Below are 23,046 nucleotides of genomic sequence, written 5' to 3'. Positions count from 1 at the left end.
TCGAACTGAGGACTGAGGGGGGGTTGGTGACTGATGTACATTGTCCGGGGGCTCTGTTCTCCCTTGTACTTCTTTGTTGGACCTTTTTTGTTTTTTCTCTTTTTGGGGCTTTTCAACTATTTATTTTGGTGCCTTTCTTACTGGTGGACGGTTGGGGAGCTGTATTGCAGGCCCGTTGGGACGCGCGCCCTTTTTTTTTTCTTTCTTCCGCATTTTAGTTCGGGGGGGCGGGGTTTAAGATGGAAGCGCGAGCTTTTTTCCCGCGCTGGAGGCGGAATGGGAGGGGCCTGCACCAGGCAGGGGCAGTTGTGTCACACCGGGGGGGGGGGGGGGGGGGGGGGGGGGGGCTCGTTGGGTTGGCGGGAGCAGCCAGGATCAGTAGGAGTCAGCTGACGTACAGAAGTACGACGAGAGGGGCAACGCAGCTGGGGGGGGGGCCTAGCTATGGGGGGGGGTACCGGGTTGCTGCTGGAAGGGCCGAAGGGGAACAGATGGTGCTGGGGGGGTCGGGATGGGGATCTGCCACAGTGGGGAACAGGCCGTGGGGGTACTGCGGGCACGTGGGGGGCCGAGGGAGAGTTATGGCTGACCGGCGCAGAGGGAGAGGGAAGAGCCCCCCGATTCGGCTGGTCACATGGAATGTAAGGGGGCTGAATGGGCCGATGAAGCAGGCCCGGGTGATGGCCATATCAGACCACGCTCCGCATTGGGTGGACCTGGAGCTGGGGGAGGGGAAGGATCAACGGCCGCTGTGGAGGTTAGAGGTGGGGCTGCTGTCGGATGAGGAGGTATGTGGGCGGGTCCGGAGGTGTATAGAGGGGTATTTGGGAACTAATGACATTGGGGAGGTGCAGGTGGGGGTGGTCTGGGAGGCGTTGAAGGCGGTGGTTAGAGGGGAGCTGATTTCTATTAGGGCACACAGGGAGAGGGGGGAGAAAAAGGAGAGGGAGAGGTTGGTGGAAGAAATGGTAAGGGTGGACAGGAGGTGCGCGGAGGTCCCGGAAGAAGGGTTTTTGAGGAAGCGTCGTAGTCTCCAAGCGGAGTTTGACATATTGACCACCCGGAAAGCGGAGGCGCAGTGGAGGAGGGCGCAGGGGGCGGTATATGAGTACGGGGAGAAGGCAAGTCGGATGCTGGCCCACCAGCTCCGGAAGCGGGAGGCGGCGAGGGAGATAGGGGGAGTTAGAGATGTAGGAGGGAGTCTGGTGCGGAATGCAAGGGGCATTAACGGAGTGTTCAGGACCTTTTATGAGGAGGTGATGAGGATCCTGGGAGAGTTTGGAGACTTCTCTGGCTATAAGCTCAATGTGGGGAAGAGTGAGCTGTTTGTGGTGCATATGGGGGACCAGGATAAAGAGATAGGGGAGCTCCCACTAAAAAGGGCAGAGAGGAGCTTCAGATACCTGGGAGTCCAGATAGCCAGGAGCTGGGGGGCCCTGCATAGATTAAACTTCACGAGGCTGGTGGAGCAGATGGAGGAGTAGTTCAGGAGGTGGGATGTGTTGCCACTCTCCCTAGCGGGCAGGGTCCAGTCGGTTAAGGTGACGGTGCTCCCGAGGTTTTTGTTTCTCTTCCAGTGTTTACCCATTATGATGCCAAAGGCTTTCTTTAGGAGGGTTAACAGGACCATTACGGGGTTTGTGTAGGCGCAGAAGACCCAGAGGGTGAGGAGGGTATTCTTGGAGTGAGGCAGGGAGGTGGGTGGATTGGCGCTGCCCAACCTGTGTGGGTATTACTGGGCTGCGAACGTGGCAATGATTCGTAGGTGGATGATGGAGGGGGAGGGAGCCACTTGGAAGAGGATGGAGGCGGTGTCCTGTGTGGGCACGAGTTTAGAGGTGCTGGTGACAGCCCCGTTGCTGCTCCCCCCGGCAAGGTACTCTTCGAGTCCAGTAGTGACAGCTACCCTCAAAATCTGGGGGCAGTGGAGGCGGCATAGGGGGGAGGGAAAGTGAAGGCCTCGGTTTGGTCCCCGATACGGGGAAACCACCGGTTTGTACCAGGGAGGATAGATGGAGGGTTTTTGAGTTGGCACAGGGCAGGTATCAGGCGGATGGGGGACCTCTTCCTAGACGGGAAGTTTGCGTCCTTAGATGAGTTGGAGGGGAAGTGGGGTCTACCCCCAGGGAATTCCTTTAGGTACATGCAGATTAGGGCGTTTGTTAGGGGCCAGGTAGCGGAGTTTCTGCTATTGCCGCAAAGGGGGGTTCAGGATAAGGTGCTCTCGGGGACGTGGGTCGGCGAGGGTAGGATCTCTGCAATTTATCAGATGATGCAGGAGGGGGAGGAGGCCTCAGTGGAGGAGCTGAAAGCGAAGTGGGAGGAGGAGTTTGGGGGAGGAAATCGACGAGGGGACGTGGGCGGACACCCTGGGGAGGGTGAATTCCTCCTCTTCTTGCACATGGCTTAGTCTAATCCAGCTAAAGGTGCTGCATATGGCGCATATGACTGGGACCAGTCTGAGCCGGTTCTTTGGGGGCGAGGACAGGTGTTCGGGGAGCCCAGCAAATCACACCCACATGTTCTGGGCGTGTCTGGCGTTGGAGGGTTTCTGGAAGGGAGTGGTGGGGACCTTATCCAAAGTGGTCGGCTCCAGGGTTGAACTGGGCTGGGGGCTCGCTATTTTTGGGGTAGCATCGGAGCCGAGAGTGCAGGAGGCGAGAGAGGCTGGTATTCTGGCCTTTGCGTCCCTCGTAGCCCGGCGAAGGATCCTTTTGCAGTGGAGGGACGCAAAGCCCCCAAGCTCGGAATCCTGGCAGCCTTTTCTTGATTTTCTGGCAGAGCATTAGAGGGTGGACAACTTCAGCAGCAACCGGGGGGGGGGGGGGGGGGGGGGGGGGATTGGGGGGACTGTGGGTTCGTTATGGGGGTTTGTTCTTATGGTTCTACGCTTATTACTCTTTCTTGTTGTTAATTTCTTGTTTTTGTATGGGGGAGGGGGGGGAGGGGTATTTGTTTTTCTCTTTTCTTCGTTGAGATTAAATTTGTTGGGGGAAAATTTGAATAGAATTTAAAAAAAATTTTTTTTTAATAATCACATGATGCAGGGCTGACATCACATGTTGGTTGGAACAGGTAAGGTTCCCGTCCCTAAAGGGCTTTGAAGGACAAATGTTGAATCAGCAGCCTAATTAGCCGGCGTTCACTGGGCAGACGTTGTGCAAAAATAGGAATATATTGAGCTCTGACATTCAAGGAGTCAAGGTGTACAGTTACACAGGTACGTTTAGCTTGTGCTAGAGACCAGATTATGTGAATCAGCTTGGAAAGCACAAGGTGGCAGTTCTTTGTGTTTTGGTGTGCAGAGGCGGGGGAGCAGTTAAAGACTGAGCTTTGTTTTTAGTTTTGAACAGCAGCATCCCATGAGCCAGAAGCTGAGTAGATTCAATCTAAAATCAAACTGAGCTCGGAAATGTTCCTGAAGGGGCGGGGAACAGTAAAAGACCATTTTCAGTGTGGAACAGGAAGCATCACATGAGCCAAAAGCAGGGCAGATTCAAACTAAATCTGAAGCAAAGTAAAACAAGTTGGTTCAATGGATTAGTTACCAGGTTAACTATTCACTGAGCATTTCATGAACAAGCAATTCAGAATGGAGATTTATCTTTGAACATGGAAGAGAATAAACAATTCAAATTAGTCGTTCAGTCTCTTTGTTGGTTCATAACAGCACCTGCTGAATGGGACAGTTTCCCTTTTGTTGATACTTTGCTCACATACAACTGCACCAAAGAAATGGCTTTCAAGCTAGATTGTTAAATTGTAAACTAACTAGATAAGTATACAGGGAGAATAAAGAGATGACGGCAGCTGCTGATTATACTCAATTACAAAAGCTCTTGAAAGCACACAAGAGACTGGTGGCTCTGGGCTGTTATTGTGAGCAGGACAGTGGGTGGCTATAGATCAGCTGAGCTGAAACACTGACTCTTTCCCTGTAGAGAGCTATGTCCAAGCAAAGGACTGTGCGCCTGGAATGTGGGAAACCCACCCAGATGAATTATGTGTTGGGGACCGAACTCAGCATTGATGTTTACAAGTAAGTCAGAACTAACTGATTTCTCTATCCTGTATGCTGGCTTTGAGAAAGGATCATCGAAACGTTAGCTCTTTTCCCTCCCTACAGACTCTGCCAGGCCTGCTGAGATGTTCCAGCATTTTCCCTTTTGATTAAAATGTGGCTGTATTCCCTCGATGGTAAACAGGACCAGGGTTTGTTGCAATGTTTCCTATATTCTAATATTTGATCTGGACTGACTTCATGGGCCAACAGATGGGTGAACCCCTAACTTTGGGCACTGTGCTCTGGATGGTATCCCAACCCTGTTCCTACCACGATTGTACCAGTGGCAGGGCAGACCCATCCATGATCCAGTTCAGCTCCTTAAGTGGGCAATTAATGCGCAGCTTAGGGGCCTCCTTCCACCAGCGCTCTGACAATGAATGGAAGGAGAGGCCTGTGGGCAAGAGGGAGCCTGCCGGTTGGTGAGACAGGGGCGGGTTCGGCCTCATTCCCGGGCTCCTCTGTGCCAATCGGGGGTCCCTCCCATCCACTGTTTGGCCGTGTGCACCTGTCGAACATGGCAAACTCCTACCTCTCTCTCCGCGGAGGGAGGGGCTACCAACCCAGCCCTGGCTTGGCTTGGCTTGATCCCAGGCGGCCCAGTGCTCTGGGGCAGCCGTGACTCCTTTCGGGCCTCCTGCAATGGCTGCCGGACCTTCTGTGGTGTGGCCGTTAGACTCGGCGCGCGGCTGGAGGCTCGCGCCTGGTGACTAACGGAAACCTCGCGCCTCATTAATGAAAGGGCTGTCACCTGATCAATCCAAGTGGGGCCCAGGGAAGCCCACGCTGACTTTTGCAAGGAGGCACTGAGAAATTCCATGGAACCATAAGAGTCATTAATTTATTCCAAACATTTCTAAATGTGCGTTAACTTTACCTTTGAGTTTTCCCACAACTAATGTTAAACTAACTGACTCATTGTTACCTGCTTTATCTTTCTTTGGAGAGGAAATACCGATCACCTTTTTTCCTGCGTCATAATCTTGGCAGCAGGTGTCTTGTGTGTGAGAAAATTAAGGAGACAAAAGTGCCTGGTAACCTTTTGTGACAAATTTTATAATTGGAGAATCTCCTATTGCATGATGAAATACCTCGTGAAACACTAGAAACCCTCAATTATAGTTTTCAAAAGCCTCATTTTACAATAAGGAATGAACTGGATAGGTGTATTGATTCGTTTTTAACAAATAACTAGTCCCACTTACTCTATAACATGCATAAAATGCAATTTGTTAGTCCCCGGAGAGACGATTACTAGGGTCAAAAAGGACTTGAATTTTGATAACCGCTTGCACACAGATGTTTCAAAACATTATATAACCAGCGAATGACTTTGGACCTGTAGTCATTTGTTTTATAGGGAAGATAAGCAATTGATTTGTGCACAGCAAGATCGCATAAACAACAAGGAGATTAACAATCGGCCTTTGTTGATTGATGAATGAGTTGGTTGAGACACCAGGAGAAAGAACCCTTTGTTTCTCTTCAAGCGCGTCACAGGAATATTTTTACGTACACTCGTGTACATTCATGTCTCACTCAAACAGTGACTTACAAAAATCCCTCAAAGTGAGTGTCTAGCACTGGTTCAATGGTCATTGTAGTGGGACATGCCAGGAGTGACTCCAGACATGCCTTAGAATAAGGTTTGAACATAGTGAAGCTACAGTACAGTACACAATGTGCGTCCAACACAAAAAGCAGGAAGGAAAGAAAAGTGCGGAGTGAGACCATGACCAATGGATAAAAGCAAAGGTTCTAGCATATTTGGTTGAGGAGAACGATCGACAATGGACAGAAGGAGACTCCGCGAACATCCCCATCCTGTGTTATAGTTGAGACTAGCACCGTGCAGAGCAAGAGGAAAAAGTTAAGTGTTTGCCAATATCTTAAGCTGAAATTGCCAAATGGACAATAGTGGATGGTTCCTTTCCTGCTGGCCCTATTCATCATCGATGGCAGTGTGGAACCAGCTTCGTACCTGCACTGACATTAGGAAGCAGCTGAGTGCAATAGACATAACGAAGGCTATCGACCTGATAGCATTCCAGACACAGTGCTGTAAATCTGTCCCCCAGACACAGTGCTGGAAATCTGTTCCCCACCTCCAACCAAGTAATTATTCCAGTGGAGCTATGACACCTAAATCTACTCAACGACATGGACAATTCTATATGTATGTTCTATCTACAAAAAGCTCATCCTAGCCCTTCGACCTAAGAAGCAGCAAGATCCCGGAAACATTGAGTTCCAAGTCACTGACCTTTCTGACTTGGATATATACCACTGTTTGTTCATTGCCTGACAGTGTCAGTAGAAGAACCATCACCACAAGGGCTGTTGTGGTTCGAGGAATGAAAATCGCTTTATTGTCACGAGTAGGGCAAGAGACCATGAGTAATAAAAATGAAGCTTTCTAATGTCTTTCATCCCACAATCACACTGGTTAAGTTAGCTTATGTATGGAATTCTTGCGTGGTGTCAGAATGTACACCCTTCTGACTCAGACAGGATTGCTACTGAGTGGGCCAGGGAAACAATGAGATTTGTTTATTTGAGCCAGTGTAACTGTAAAGATACAGATGCTTTTTAAAAATAAAATCAATCCATGACCTCAATTGAACTGTCTCTTTCCGCAGGCCATCACCTCCAAATTCCCAGCTTTTTGAAATCCGCTTTAGCCCCGGTGTGAAATGCTCCATTTTAGATCAACAGCATGTAACCCCGGTGACTGAACATGCAGTTAAATTGGTTCTCCGCAAAGGAACCATTCTCCTAGTTAGACAGGATAAGACGAGCAAGGATGTCAATGACAACAAGGTAACACTATTTCCCCTTTTCCTGTGATTGCCTCTGCCGTGAGAAGTATTTCTGGTGCCACTTTCTGCATCCCTTGACCTTGGGATCGTACTATTGTCTTTATTTCATAGTACTCTCTTGTCACTTCCTTTCTTATTTTCTCCTCCAGTTTTCGTTACTCCTTCCCTCAAGTAGAAAGGAGAGCGATCACCATCCGGAAATTGAAGAGGAAATGGAAACAGATTAGTATTTGATGCAATGCAACAGTCCCCTTTCGGGCTGTACATCTCTAACGGTACATCTCTAAGGGGTTCAACCATTTGAAATGGTTAAAGAAGCTTGAGCTCTACATTCTGCAAGGGAGAGAATTAAGTGGTGACCTCACGCCAGGACATAAAATATTAAATGGTGCATCTCAGATAAATACAAAATAGCACTTCAAATTGATCAGGAAAGGTGGAATGGAGGAGGTAGTGGTGCATTGGCATTGTCACTGGACTAATAATCCACTCACCCAGGGTAATGCTATAGAGGCCTGGGTTCAGATCCCGCCATGGCAGGTAGTGAAATTTGAATTCCATAAATTTCTGGACTTAAAGTCCAATGATGACCATGAACCCATTGTTGTAAAAACCCATCTGGTTCACTAGTGTCCGTTTTGGGGAAGGAAATCTGCCTTCCTTACCTGGTCTGGCCTACATGTGACTCCAGGCCCACAGCAATGTGGTTGACTCTTAGCATGCCTCCTGAAATGGCCAAGCTAGCCACTCGGTTCAAGGGCAATTAGGGATGGACAACAAATGCTGGCCCAGCCTGTGATGCCCCACATCCCATGAATAAAAATGATTTGAAAGCACGTTTTAAACAAGTATTTGTTAGGAAGAACTTTGAGTGATAAGCATTTGGAATAATTCACCAATCCAATGCAAAGCAAAATGAAAAGATAGAATTTCAGTAAATATCTGAAAACACATTAAAAAAAAACACGTTAGGATGGTAATGGGACCGTGCTTTGAAGTGCTCCAAACTCCATCCCTGTCCTTTCTTCGCATGCTATGTCATTCTGAGTAAGACGCCATCCAACACCAGGTTAAAGTCCAACAGGTTTGTTTCGAATCACTAGCTTCCTCGGAGGAAAGAGCTGCGCTCCAAAAGCTAGTGATTCAAAACAAACCTGGTGGACTTTAACCTGGTGTTGTAAGACGTCTTACAATGCCCACCCCAGACCAAAGCCGGCATCTCCACATCATGTCATTCTGAGGTTACGGTTCTACAAGCCACTCTTGAACCTCACCGGATTGGTTAGTCTGCGTGCCTGAGGTCAAAGAGTGAGGGTTAGAGGCGGGATTGCTCGTTCCCTTGCCCAACTTCACATCCTTGTTCAAAATTTAAATCGTATGTGCATTCAATCCTAGGTTTTTAACTCCGTGCCCATTCTCTTCCTTTAGGTTACAGTTACATTTTATGAGGATACGTCCGACAACCCCATTGACAAGATGACCCTACAGTTTACAGCTGTTGGTAAGCGTCGCCCACACAAATTTAATGGATGCTGCTGGATATACTGCCTATGCTCATGGAAATATAATAAAAATCATTTGAACTTTAAATTCTAAATCTATTTTAAAAATCTCCTGTTAGGGTACAGCATAGAAAGAAAGTCCAAGATTGTGATTTAACAGATGTGAGTCCCATGTCAAACATGTTTCACCGAGAACCCGCTACATAATGGGACTCTGTTTTATTTCAGGGCCTCAGCAGGAAATACCCACCAAGGCCACAATTAGACTAATTTCCTACACTGAGGAGCTCCACTCGTCATTGCAGTAAGGGATTGTGATGCCATTAAAACTCTCAAGGATCCCCCCCCCCCCCCCCCCACGTGACCTTCGAAACCCCCCCCCCCAACACCCTTACTCGCCTATCAGAGAGTCATCGAACCCCTCAAACCGCACCTAATAAGGGCACCATGGGACCTGATTCCCGATGCGGGCCAAATGACACCTGGGCACCTTGGCATTGACAGAGTGGCACATGGATGGTGCTGCCAGGGTGCCTAGGTGGCATCAGGGGTGCAAGAGAATAACCCTTCCCAGAGCTCAACCACCCAGGTGCCCCCAATCCCTGGATATTGTTGTCTGGTGGTTCACTCCAAACCTCAAGCACTTGGTGCAGGTTGATCCTTCTGAGGGAATGTGACCCTTTGAATGAGATGTGAAACTAAGGCCCGGTCTACCTGTTTAGGCCAATGTTAAAGAGCCAAGAAGCATTGTTTGAAGAATAGCAAAAGATGTTGCAGAGTCCTGACCACAACCAACAGCAGCCAATGAACTTGCCATCTGTGTCAGCTCTGCCTCTGTAGGCAGCTCTCCCGCCTCCAAGCCCCAGGATTGCATGTTCAAGCTCCACACTGGGACTTGAACACAGAAATCAAGTTTGAGACTCCAGGTGCGGTACTGAGGAAATACTGCACAGCAGGAGATGCCATTCTCCGGATAAAACATTAAACCAAGGCTGCCTGCTCAGGCGGGAGTTAAAGATCCTATTTTGAAGGAAAACGGGGAGCTAACCCTGGATCATCCTTGGATATCCACAGACTCCTGGCCAATATTTAGTCCTCATTCGACATCACAAAAGCATATTATCTGGTCATTGTCATATTGCTGTCTTTCTAAATTCATTTTGTGAGACGTGGGCATTGTTGGCTGAGCCACCATTTATTGTCCATCCCTAACTGCCCTCCCATTTTAGAGGGCATTTAAGAGTCAACCACATTGCTGTGGATCCGGAGTCGCATGTAGGCCAGGTAAGGATGGCAGATTTCTTTCCCTAAAGCACACTAGTGAACCAGATGGATTTTTATGACAATTTACAAATGAACATGCAAACCTATGAAATAGGAGCAGGCCATTCGCGGGCACCTCTGGGCTGTTCTGCCATTCAATAAGATCATGGCTGATTTGGTTGTGTTTTGAATTCCATATTCCTGTTCTACCCCCAATATCCTTTGATTTCCCTTGCCTTACAAGAATCTATCTATCTCCATCATAAGAGTATTCACTTACCCCAGCCTCCACCGCTTTGAGGTAAAGAGTTCCAAGGTCGCACAGCCCTCTTAAGAGGAAGCATTCACCTCATCTCTGTCCTCAGAGGGCTACTCCTAATTTTAAAACAGTGCCCCCTAGTTGTGGACTCACCCACAAGAGGAAACATCCTTTCAACATCCACCTTGTCAAGACCATCCAGGATTCAATATTCTTCAACCAAACATCACCCCTCACTCTTCTAAACCCCAGTGTTCAAGCTTTATCATTAACCTAACTATCCAACCTTTCCTCCTACCGCAACCCGCTCATTCCAGGTATCAATCTCGTAAACATCCTTTGAACCGGCTGAAATGCATTTACATCTTTCCTTAAATAAGACCAAAACTGCACACTGTATTCGAGATATGGTCTCACCAATGCCAAGTTGCTTTGTGCAAATTAGCTGCTGCATTTCCCAAAGACTACTTTTTTTTAAAAAGTACTTAATTAGCTGTAAAGTCCTCTGAAACATGTGGTCAGAAAAACGCTATGTCAATGCAAATCTTTCATTTTTTTTTTCTTTGCTGCTGTGCTTAAATGGCTGCATATTTACGATTACATTTTATGATTAAATTATGTATTGGAGAACTGGAACATCGGAACTGTTAGTAAAACTCTACAGGCGTGAAGAAATTAGCTTCTCTGTACCTTCTTTTACAGACATATCCCTCGATGTGGATGCAGATCGTGATGGGAAAGTTGAAGAGAATCATCCAAATAAGGTGATCGGAAAAATTTAAATACTGGAATAATTTTATTCAAAATCCATTGCTGTCTAAAAAGTCCTACCACCACCAAACCACTGGTTACGCCATTCTATGTCTTGCTTGATTGAAGCTCTGCCCATTGGTGCCTGGATTTTGCACCAGTGTGCCACAATCCACGTAGGACTGTACTTTATATCGTAAAGCAGCCTTGCGGCCATGGGCTGGCTACATCAGGCCACATGAATATCAAATTGGTCCAGAGGTGACTTGGTATGAGCAGCACTTGACAAGAAGGAGTGCAATGGAGGTTCACCGGATGAATCCCTGAGATGGTGGGATTGTCTTATGAGGCGAGTTTGGGGAGACTGGGTTTGTATTCCCTCGGGTTTTGAAGATTGGGTGCCAGACTGGCACTGCCAGGGTACCCAGGTGGCACCAGCAGTGCCAGGGCATCACCCTGCCCAAAGGGCATGCAGCTGAGGGCCTCCAATCCCCTTGGAGACCCCCATAAGTGCCATTCCAAACTGGTCCCCGTGTGTGGAGACCAGTACCAAACGGCACGTGCCTGAGATCTCTTGAGGCAAAGGGATTGAATCCCAAAGCCTCAGGTACCTCGGGAATCTGCCCATTAAAGTGAGGTTACTGCCTTGCTCGAATATGCAGATTTGTTAAAAAGTGATCCCGCCCATTGTGGGCAAGATTCCTCTTGTAACGTCTCAGCGAGTTTGTGTTGAATCTCGTGAGCCAGGTAGATCCCGGGAGTGGGGTCTCCCAGCTTTCACCGGCCACGCTGCGCCATGACAAGCTGCTCTTTGGACGCAGCGTGTGAAAGCTCAATCAATGAGCATGTTCAAGACCAAAATCAATAGATGTCTGGGGTATAATGACATGAAGTGATATGGGATAGCACAGACAAGTGATGTTGAGGTAATGATCCATGACCTAATTGAATGTCAGAGCAGGCTCGATGAGCTGAATTGTCCACTCCTGTTCCTATGTTGCATGACACCCCAACTGAAAAAATACAAAATTCATTGTTATGAGGATTGTTATGAGGAAACTTGGGAGTGAATTTGACATTTGGTCTGGATTCTGCAGCTCAAGTCACTTGAGGTCACCATGGATGTTTTGAGGTGATTGACAACAAAAAGAGGAGAATTTGTCTGACACATGCGCCTCTCAAATCGCTGGATGAATGACTGTTCCTTTGAAAATCAAGGAATAATAGGAATGTGTTTTCGCAGCTTGTTCTTGTATCTTATTGTTTTCAGCTATTGTCCTTCAATATACTTTACCTATTATATGGTCACTATTACGGGCCAGGGTTTAAAGAAACTTGGATATCATGGAGTTCACCTGACCCACAACTTTTAATAGATTTTGGTTATGGGGAGCTCAAGGGCCCACTTTACATGTGTGATGCAACAGAGATCTAAAACGTTTTTTTAAAACCAAACAATGTTTATTCTATGAACCCAGTTAACATTTTATAAACACACAGTAGACTGTTTATCAACTACCAATCCTGATAACCCCCCAAAAGATACAGTACTCTATGGATAACCCTTAATACCTTTTTTTAGCAACATCCATAAGTTTAAACCCTTTTTACAAAGACAGCAGGTTTAAATTCTCTACAGCAACGGGTATTTGAAATCATCAATGAGCTGAAGACATTATTTAGCTTGTAGAGAGAAAGATAATTTTACATATCTGCTTGCTTTGAATACAGCTCTCCAAATCTGAAAACGAAACCAAAAACGCACTCCAGCTCCCACCTCCAAAATGAAAGTGACAGACAGGTAGACAGCCCAGGTCCACCCACACACTGACATCACTGCAGCTATTTGATAAACACCCATTTCTTAAAGGTACATCCTCCTGACAGTCACAAACACAGTAATAGGCAAACTGTGTCACAGTTAGCTTTATACCTTTATGAGAACCAGTAAAATTAAATTAATAGATAAATTCATTAACTCTCTAATTAACAGCCCCTTCAAGGGACACTGTGATAAAAGAGCAAACTTGAAAGGAAACTTAACAAAATCAAGTTCTAATGAGGTGGGATTCTCTGTTCCGCTGCAGTGCACCCCCGTCGGGTTTCCCGGCAGTGTGAGGTGATTACAATGGGAAATCCAATTGTCCGGCCTAGGGAGCAGAGAATCTCACTGCCAGTGACGGCAGACCGCTGAGGAACTTTGCGGCTGGGGTGGGGGGTTGGAATTCACCCTAATGTTGTTCCTGGAGCTTGTTAAGCATTCCAGCACCTATGGTGCCTACCGTTCACGGAAAGCTTCGAACATACCAGTGGACACCGGGTGCACCCTTTCCTGGCGACACCCAGGTGCAAATGTAGCCACTGAAGAGGGCAGACAGTCAGGCTGTCCAGCCTGACTCTTCAATCCCCTCAACCATCTTCTTGAAACCTGTTGGTCTTCCAATGCAAAGAGTTGTCCACAATCACCTGTTGCAGACTGGCACACTCCCAAGGTCCAGGACTACATGCTGAGGGGCAGACTCTAAATCTTAGGACAGCTGCTAACAAGTGCAATGGGGAATGGCCACTGTTTAATGCTCTTCAGTCATAGTGCATGAAGGCCGGAATCAGTGACGGCCCCTTCAGGCTGTATGTTTGGCATGAAATGCATATTGTAAATATTGACTGTAATTGTAATGAGTAACATACTTTATTGGAAGAAAGTGATTTGTTTTGCTATTTACCTCATGTGAACTTTGAACAGTCTGTACTGAATTTTAATAAATTTTACAAATAAAGTATATTTTCAGGGGGGGAAAAAGACCTTTACTTATAGCTGTGCATTAAATGGTCCCTTGATGAGGAGAAGTTTTTTTAAATATAAATTCAGAGTACCCAATTTTTTTTTTCAAATTAAGGGGCAATTTAGTATGGTCCATACAGACACACAGACACAGACACACGCCTCCAACTAATTCTTTGTTTCCTTTACAAGGCTTCTTGGTCGTGGGGACCTAATGGACATGGTGCTATTCTGCTTGTGAACTGTGACAAGGATGAGGCTTTTTCTTCTAAGCCGGACAACACTGATAATTTGGTGAACAGTCTTTCAGGTATGGAGAATTATGCGCACGCACAATTTAGACTCATTAGTCGGAATTTTCCGGCTGTTCATGGCATTCTCCAGTCCCGCCGATGGTGCATAGAACGGTAAACGTTGTTTTAATCCGAAGACCCCCACCGCCGGCCAATCAAGAGCCACCTCCGCCGCTGCGAGACACACTGTAGGGTGGGAAGACTCCGCCCATCGAGGTCTCTACAGCAGCTCAAACAATAAATATATATTCCCCCACATTGCAGATATATATAAATGTTTAAGTTTTGCTGAAAAAAAGAAGGCATGCTGTCAAAGCTTTTTGTCTTGCACTCATCAGGACAGATTCACAATAATACCAAATCTCACAGGGAATAATGTCTACTGCATGAGAAGAGACTGCTGATTGCAGTATAAATTGTTGTTCCCTTTGAGATTTGTCGTTCTTGCGATTCTGCGCTTTTGAGTGCAAGATAAAAAACCTCAAAAGTTCTGAACTACCATGCAACTATGTAAATATTTCCAGAGGGGGAACGTGAACCTGCTTATGGGATAAATGCAATGTGGGGTGGAACTTACAACTGTTAGTGTCACATCCAGATTTTGTAGAATTTTGGCAATACACCAAGCTTTACAGCCACGGAATAAGGACACGTGTAAGTTCAAATCGCGTTTTGGAGATGTACAGTGTGGGGAGGTGTTGATAATAATCTTTATTACTGTCACAAGTAGTCTTGCATTAAACACTGCAATGAAGTTACTGTGAAAATACCCTAGTCACCTCATTCCAGCAACTGTTTGGGTACACAGAGGGAGAATTCAAAATGTCCAATTCGCCTAACAAGCACGTCTTTCGCGACTTCGTTCTCCCTTGTCTGCGTGGGTTTCCTCCCACAGTCCAAAGATGTGCAGAGTAAGTGGATTAGCCATTCTAAATTTCCCTTAATATCCAAAAAGGGTAGGTGGGGTTACAGGGATAGGGTGGAGGTGTGGGCATGAGTCGGGTGTTCCTTCCAAGGGCCGATTCGGACTTGATGGTTCTATGTAAGTGGGATGCGTGTTCTCACTCAGGTAGCCTTTGACACATGGTGCTGAACCGAGTCATCCGATTGAACATCCAGAAGAGCAGGAAAAGACGCATGGTACTGGAACCATATCCTGCTCTTTGTTTCACTGGCACTTTGAAAGAGAAATGTAACCTTGATTTTTCTTTTATAATACTGATGGGTGCAGAAAATAGAGAATATTTCAATACAGGAGACAGGTTAGAATGAATGGGCCGAAAGTGACGTTAGAAGCTCCCTTTCTGACACATGTAATAGACTCAGCACTTTTAAGGACAGGTGAGGAGAAAATAAAATGAGGGCATTATTTTTGTTTTAGATTTGAAGGATATGTCTCACATGATTTTAAGAACTGAAGGACCACAGATTCTACAATCTGGCTACAAATTCCAACTCTACATTTCAGTCTCTGATAGGTACAAAGTGCAGGTCTTTCTGAGAGAACGAGGTGAGTCCATTTATCTGCCCATCTACCTATCTGCTAGACTTGTACCAGACTGTATAAGTATTGTAAATAACTAGTTGTCCAATGACAATGAGCTACTGGTATAAACAAACACACCATGCGATTGGATGCAACAAGCAAACGACACCAAAGGTACATTGAAAAGAACAAGAGGGGCTGTGTAATTAGCAAAAATGGCATTGGACAGTTAAAGAATAGTTCTGAACAGTAAACTGTGCCAGTGCACCCGGGGTATGGCATTCAGAAATAAAATAGTCTACGCTAACCCAAACCTTCTATTTGTTTTAACTTTGTGCCATTCAGAAACCACTGCAGAGCTCGACCACCTAAGGGTGCGAGTAAAAACGTTATTCCATCCCAGGCAAAAGTTACGCTTCCCCTTTTCTTTTGGGGAATTAATTCCATACAAAGCATATGAACAAATAAAGACAAAGCTGTTGAAAACATCTTTTAGAATGGTATATTGAGCTAGGAGTGTGCATATGTATGCTGTACATTCATGTGGCCACATTTTCAGAGACTACAATGATTCTGTCATAGTTCTGCATACTGGTACCAAAAGGTCAAATCGACTCCGAATGGTATCTTTCAATTTTGTCCTTCTAAGTCACGATACATCCACAACACAGACTCACAGCTCCATGATTCTCTGGACTTCTAACTATAAACCCGCTGACAATTGAATGCTGCTCGAGGTCAGAGTCGCGCTGTTTCATTTTCTTTTGCCCCAAGAGGAAAGAAGGGAACATCATCAGGAACGCCATTGTGCGAGACGGAACAGTAGCACTTTGGGGTCTACATCAATGGGGGAAGGTCCGTGCAGAACAGCATCCCACAGCTAACCACCACTTGTGAGCTTTGGTTGTTTAATGCATGATTCTTCCAACCCAGAGGAGATGCGCGAGTGCCAAAGGGGGTGAAGGAGAGTGTTTATCATAAATTCTTGAATTTAAACTAGTCCCGCAACCTTTGCATTATATATCATATTCCTTTTATCTTGGATCCCTCAGGGCGTTTGCTGCATGTCTTGGGAAACCAGAAACTATCCTTTGTCACCAATTACACGTTTGGGAAGAAAAATTATGATTTCTTCATTGAAGGACTCAGGTTTCCAGATAAGGACTTTGACGGCTTGGTGACTATCAATCTCAGCCTTCTAGAATCAATGGTAAAATTCTCTCCCTCCCAGTACTTTCTTCTCCACTTTTGAGGAAGGCACTGAAACTTGATGGTACTGCCCTCTTGTACCTTACTAAATGGCTGTGATTCATCTGTAAACTTAGTTCACGAGTACCTTCATGCTGACTAAACAGTACAATATCTGGTGGGAGTCATTGATTAGAGGTATGAATTGGGCTCATTTTTGCAAACCAGTGAGCCTATCTGAGATCAGTTAACTCAACACATTTAGGCTGAGTAACAAATCTAGTGCTGCACTTGCATTGCATTATCGTGTATCATTAATGACTAGCTTGTAATAGCAATATGTATGTAATAGCAATAGCTCTTACACAGTAACCTCCAAACACTGTACTCTTTAAGAGTTGTATATCTTCAATTTCTGGTGACTCTGGGCTAATCCTGGAGGGTTGGCAATGCTAATTAGTGTATTAACATTATCAAACACATTTTCCAGACTGTGGGAGAAGCTCCAATTTTCACAGACAGAGTTGTTTTCCGTATGGCTCCTTGGATTATGACTCCGAATACTCTGGGCCCTGAGGAAGTGTTTGTCTGCAGGTAAGAGGCTGTTGCTTAAAATACCAACTGGCATCCATGCTGGATCCAGCTCGGCTTAACATCAGGTTAAAATAACTAGATTGTGCTATTTGGAATGTCACAGAGTGTTTTATAAGAATGTATAACATGGCTGAATGTGGAGATGTTACAAAATTGTCGAGGGTTTGCTGCCCCCCCCGCCCTCTCCATCAAATCACGGAGGTTTGCTGCGCCCCCCCCCACCAAACCACCCAGGTTTGCTGCCCGCCCCCCTCCATCAAATCACGGAGGTTTGCTGCGCCCCCCCCACCAAACCACCAAGGTTTTCTGTCAGACAGACTACACAACGGTCGCATCAGCCTCGCAATATTTACCTTAAATCGAAGACACAGTCCCAAAACATGACGATCTTATAAACATCATTTGTGTAAAGGAAGCTTGTTCTGCTTTTAAAAAAATATAATTTTAAAGTACCCAATTCATTTTTTTTCTAATTAAGGAGCAATTTAGCGCAGTCTGCACATCTCTTTGGGTTGTGGGGGTGAGACCCTCGCAGATGTGGGAAGAATGTGCAAAGTCCACACCGACAGTGGGCCGGGATCGAACCTGGGTCCTCAGCGCCGTGAGGCAGCAGTGCCAACCAGTCTGCCACCGTACCGCCCCGAAAGTTTGTCCGACTTAATTTGAGATTTCATGCCTGTCAGTGGTTAGCACTGCTGCCTCAGAGCACCAGGGACCCAGGTTAAATTCCAGCTTTGGGTAGCTGTCTGTGTGGGGTTTGCACTTTCTCCCCGTGTCTGCGTGGGTTTCCTCCGGTGCTCTGGCTTCCTCCCACAGTCCAAAGATGTGCAGGTTAGGTAGATTGGCTATGCTAAATTGCCATTTAGTATCCAAAGATGTGTAATGTGTAGGCTTGATTACAGGGATAGGATGGGGGAGTGGGCCTGGGTTGTGGTGCTCTTTCAGAGGGTAGGTGCAGACTTGATGGACAGAATGGCCTCCTTCCGCATTGTAGGGATTCTGTGGATATTGGGTGACTCAGTTAGGAAGAATGTTCCATTTCTCTGAGCTAACCTATTTCATCCTGGGGGAGCATACATTTCACTCTAAAATAGCTTTAAAAATCAAATGATATTGAATATTATCAGTTAGTCGGAACAATACTTGAACTTTTAAAGGTAACCTCATTTTCGTTTTCTCAGCGTCGCAGGTAATGAAAAGTTTCTTAAGGAATTCAAGGCTGTGGTGGCAAAGGTGAACTGTAAGCTAACCATTTGTCCCGAGTATATGAATCGCAGAGACCGCTGGATACAGGCAAGACCATTTATTTCTAAAATTCCAGTCTGCAGCAAATGTGAGGGTGCAAGCATGTGCGGTTTAAACATTATTTAAATTTCCTGATTGATGTACCATAGAACAGTAGTTCCACTTTATTGGTTTAAATGCTTTTGATTTGTACTCCAGGTTTCCTCACCCGCTTCTAATTCATTCATTGAAATTGGGTGCATTAGCCAAGCACATTGGCAAAATGTAATGCCCTTTCCCGAGTCAGGTTTGGAAGCAGGTTTCCCCACCGCCTTCTCCCCTCCGCCATTAAATCCAGGCAGAAAAGCACAAGAATGGCTGGCCAGCTGCCAATTGAGACCCTTAAACATCCTTATGCCAACCAGCAGCAGGTGAGGGACTTGCTAAGCAGGGAGCCCTAAAGGAAAACCATATCTGATTTGCTTGAGGTGTCCCAGCGAGGGTCTCTTGTTCAAAGGCACTCATTTGATCAGGGGCTCTGGCTGAGACCCAACTCCTGCCCTTGCTGCCAACCCTCCCTTGAATTCCCACCATGTGCCCTCATCTGTCCTCACACGCATTTATTGGCTTGGGTTCCTCACGGATCCAAGCCTTTCCCTGACATTCACCACTGCTCTCCTTATAGTGTTGCCTGCAATGGAGAGCCTCCCGCCACCGATTGGCTGGCAGCTCTCATAGAGGTTGAATATCTGCCATCAGAATCCTTCCCTGGTGAAGGCTAGCCGTTGGCCAATTACGTCTCTCTGAGGCACTTGATTCAGCCGGCCTTTCCCCAAAAGAGGCAATTCCGGATTCTCTGCACCTCGCCGGCCGGTGGGCAAAAACCACATTGCCCACATTAAATACCATACTTTGTTTGGCAGCATACACATAATTAGATTATTGATAACTTCACAATAAAGATAGACAACTGAACAGCTGCCAGTTAAGAGAATCATCAACTCTGCAACCCAAGGAGAAACAGTCTTTAAATGTATTAAGTTAAATGTGTTAAGTAAGTCAAAAATAAAGAGCTTTAACTGGAAGAACGTTTCTGCCATTAAGACTCTCTTCACAGAGAATTACATATTTTGACTTCTCTTGGAGATGGGCATTTTGCTGCAGCTTCACTCCTGAAATGTGAAATATTTTCGTCCTTAAACTTGCTGATTTTATAATCTCAGTTATTTTTCAAGTTTTCTTCTTCTCTCTATCTTTCACTTTTTTGTTTTTTCATTCCATCTGAGTTTGCCTACCTTGCTCCGTGTTCTATTTATGCCTCAACCTTTCCTTTTTTACAGGATGAAATTGAATTTGGTTATATTGAGGCCCCTCACAAATACTTTCCTGTTGTTTTGGATTCCCCTCGAAATCGTGAACTGAAAGACTTTCCATACCAGAACATTCTGGTAAGATAGAATTGTTTTTTTTTTCATTCATAGGGCAGCACGGTGGTGTAGTGGTTTGCATTGGTGCCTCACGGCGCCGAGGTCCCAGGTTCGATCCCGGCTCTGGGTCACTGTCCGTGTGGAGTTTGCATATTCTCCCCATGTTTGCGTGGGTTTCGCCCCTACAACCCAAAGATGTGCAGGGTAGGTGGATTGGCCACGCTAAATTGTTCCTTCATTGGAAAAAATATTCCCACTCAACTTTGGCCAAATCCTGCCTCATTTTAGTAAAATCTGCCTTGCCCCAATCCAAATCCAGCTTTTGAAGGTCAACTTTTTTTCTCTTTGTCCATAACAAACTTGAACCGTACCATGTTGTGGTCGCTAACACTAAAATGCACCCCCACTGCCACATTGAACACTTGTCCGGCTTCCTTCCCCAGATCCAGCTCTGCTCCACCTCTTGCTGGGCCTTCTAAATATTGATTCAAAAACCTCCCCTGACTACATTTCAAGAAATTTGAAGGATTTCAAGAAGTTGAAATCCCCAAGTATAATAACCCAATTATTATTGTTACACACCTCAGTAAATTGTCTACATGCGGCAGTAAGCTGCCTTCTTGAACCCTTGCAGTCCATGTGATGTAGGTATCGATCTCATTCCCTGACTTTTATCATTGAGAATTGAAGAGAAGTGAAAGCCCAAAGTGAAGGATATCATCAAGAGTGAAAAATGTGGGAGAAAAGATGGAACCAATCAAGTTAACGGTTAGAATGGCCAGTTCACCATTGAAGGAAGGTGGGAGATTTGAAGCTCAAGTGGAATTGAGAAGAATTTTTCAAGGGTTCAAATAATAAGAGGTATGATAAAAAATCTGCTTGAGTTCACCTCTTCAGGCATCAGGATGGAAGGCGTTGACACAAGTGCCTAAACATGGGGAGAAAGATTGCAGACTTGGTGGAATGTGGTTGTGTTCCCTATTCTGGGCCCCTCTCTTTTGCCCAGAAGTGTCCTCCACGGACGCTTCAATGTTTTTTACACCTACTCTCCCATAACCCTTTACGTTATCGTAAATTTTCTTTTTTTTTATAAATTTAGATTACCCAATTATTTTTTCCAATTAAGGGGCAATTTAGCGTGGCCAATCCACCTACTCTGCACATTTTTGGATTGTGGGGGCGAAACCCACGCAGACACGGGGAGAATGTGCAAACTCCACACGGACAGTGACCCAGAGCCGGGATCGAATCTGGGACCTCAGCGCCGTGAGGCAGTTGTGCTAACCACTAGGCCACCGTGCTGTCCCACGTTATCGTAAATTAGAAAACCTCTGCTTTAAACATACCCAATGAATGAACTTCCACAGTCCTCTGGGGTGGAGAATTTCAAAGATTCTCAACCCTCTGTGTAAAGGACAAGAGCAGCAAATACATGGGAACCCCACCACCTGGAGTTCCCTTCCAAGTCACTCACCATACTAACTTGGAAATATTTCTGTTCCTTCACTGTCGCTGGGTCAACATGCTGGAACTCCCTCCCTAATAGCGCAGTGGGTGTATCCATACGTCAAGGACTGCAATGGTTCAAAAAGGCAACTCACCACCACCTTCTGAAGGGCAACTAGGGATGGGCAATAAATGCCGCCTAACCAGTGACCCAATATCCTGTAAATGAATAAAAAATAAATTCTCCTCATCTCTATTCTAAAGGCATCCACCTCTATTTTGAAATTGCGCCTCCTGGTTCTAGACTCCCCAATCAAGAGAAACACCTTACCTGCATCTACCTTGTCTACTCCATTCAGTATTTTGTAGGTTTCAATGAGATCACCTCTCATTCTTCAAAACTGTTGAGAATACAGGCCCAATTTCCTCTTCATAAGACAGTCCCGCCGAACCTGGAACACGTCTTGTGAACCTTTGTTGTATTCCCTCTATCCAGAAATTTCAGAGCTTGTACATATGATACAATTACCCTCAAGCCAACTCATTTCAAGATGGTTTCAGGAGAGAATGGCCAGGTGGCACTGAGGTTAATGGCCATCCCATTCAGAAGACCATCAATCTGTAAATATGCTGTATGAATATGAAACTTAGTGAGCTCATTTTCTATATATTGCCAACTTTCAATACTGTTTTTTTTTTCTATTCTTGTGTAATTGCCTAGGGCCCGGATTTTGGACATGTAACCAGAACGTCTGATGTGGTCAACAGCCTGGATTCCTTTGGCAATCTGGAGGTCAGCCCTCCTGTCAGAGTCGATGGAAAGGAATATCCAATGGGAAGGATTATCATCGGAAGCGCTTTTCCCACGTAATGTTATTTTTTATTGAGGAGAGGCGTTGAAGGATTTGTAATTTGAAACGCAGACATGTTCCTCCATGTGATCCTAATGAGAACCATCGTTATAGTTTAAATTTTTGTTTTTCCCTTGTTTTTCATGAAGCCAGTGATCCATGAAGTTAACGAGCAGAAAGGGGTTGAACTGCTCTGGGTCTCAGAGGCTGAACACCACCTTTTCTCTTTTTTTTAAAATTTAAGAGTACCCAATTTATTTTTTCCAATAAGGGGCAATTTAGCGTGGCTGATTCACCTACCCTACACATCTTTGGGTTGTGGGGGATCAGACCCACCCAGACACAGGGAGAATGTGAACACCACCTTGTCAAGGGCCATAAATGGTGTCAGCATCGCCTGCATCCCGTGAACTAACACATTTTTAAACAGTCTAGCTTCTTCGCCTCTGGTAATGTCTAAAATTAAAAGTGTTGCTGATCTCCTTGAAGTATCCTCAGTGTTAAATGGGTTTAGATAAATCCAGGATGCGAAATGTAAAAGGCCAAGAAAATAAAGAGTGAGCCTGTGCCCCACCTGGAGTTCTCCAATTTCAGTACAGAAATAGTCATCGGAAGCTGGACCACATTCACTGGACCAACTGCTGGGCAAGAGCGTGGCTGGGAGAGTAAGGGACTCTCCAGCAGGTCATTTCCTTATTGCATGGGGCAAGGCAGGAGTAAATTTGGTCACATGGTTGTGGCTATCTGTGCACCAAACCTTGCAATGAGGTGGAGCTGCAGCGGTGAAACGTCTTGTGGTGTGGGAATGTAGGTATTACCTGCTAATCTTCCATGCCTGAGGACCTGTGCCAGTTCCGAATATCCGGGTCAAGGTAATTTTCCTGTTATAGAACATAGAACATAGAACAGTACAGCACAGAACAGGCCCTTCGGCCCTCGATGTTGTGCCGAGCAATGATCGGCACAACATATGGTGGACACCAATGGCGGGATATCATCCCTCACTAATCTTGTCTCATTCGAGAAGTTGGCATTGATCAGATAGGTGTAAGGAAGTCTTCCATTTCCATCAGATTTGCTGGCAGGAACAAAAGGGACC

General features: G+C 45.8%; 1 protein-coding gene across 4 annotated transcripts in view; it reads left to right on the top strand.

Annotated features, from left to right (window-relative positions):
- Positions 1 to 23,046, top strand: part of padi2 (peptidyl arginine deiminase, type II) — a 41,708-nt gene that overhangs the window by 11,567 nt on the left and 7,095 nt on the right. The window contains exons 1-12 of one of the 4 annotated variants that reach the window (XM_038821893.1): positions 3,061 to 3,075; positions 3,942 to 4,039; positions 6,703 to 6,883; positions 8,311 to 8,383; positions 10,609 to 10,670; positions 13,631 to 13,748; positions 15,113 to 15,241; positions 16,270 to 16,427; positions 16,896 to 16,999; positions 18,181 to 18,292; positions 19,564 to 19,671; positions 21,818 to 21,963. In XM_038821893.1, the coding sequence (XP_038677821.1) occupies positions 3,948 to 4,039; positions 6,703 to 6,883; positions 8,311 to 8,383; positions 10,609 to 10,670; positions 13,631 to 13,748; positions 15,113 to 15,241; positions 16,270 to 16,427; positions 16,896 to 16,999; positions 18,181 to 18,292; positions 19,564 to 19,671; positions 21,818 to 21,963 (1,283 nt within the window). In that variant the 5' untranslated portion in view covers positions 3,061 to 3,075; positions 3,942 to 3,947. Of the gene's footprint in view, positions 1 to 3,060; positions 3,076 to 3,129; positions 3,221 to 3,941; positions 4,040 to 4,906; positions 4,926 to 6,702; positions 6,884 to 8,310; positions 8,384 to 10,608; positions 10,671 to 13,630; positions 13,749 to 15,112; positions 15,242 to 16,269; positions 16,428 to 16,895; positions 17,000 to 18,180; positions 18,293 to 19,563; positions 19,672 to 21,817; positions 21,964 to 23,046 lie in introns of those variants that run through there. The other 3 variants (XM_038821891.1, XM_038821892.1, XM_038821894.1) reach the window with 3 other exon arrangements.

This window comes from Scyliorhinus canicula, chromosome 16 (genome assembly GCF_902713615.1).
Source record: "Scyliorhinus canicula chromosome 16, sScyCan1.1, whole genome shotgun sequence".
NCBI classification, from domain to species: Eukaryota; Metazoa; Chordata; class Chondrichthyes; order Carcharhiniformes; family Scyliorhinidae; genus Scyliorhinus; species Scyliorhinus canicula.
The sequence above is the reverse complement of the archived record's forward strand: the minus strand, read 5'-3'. Positions and strand labels throughout refer to the sequence as shown.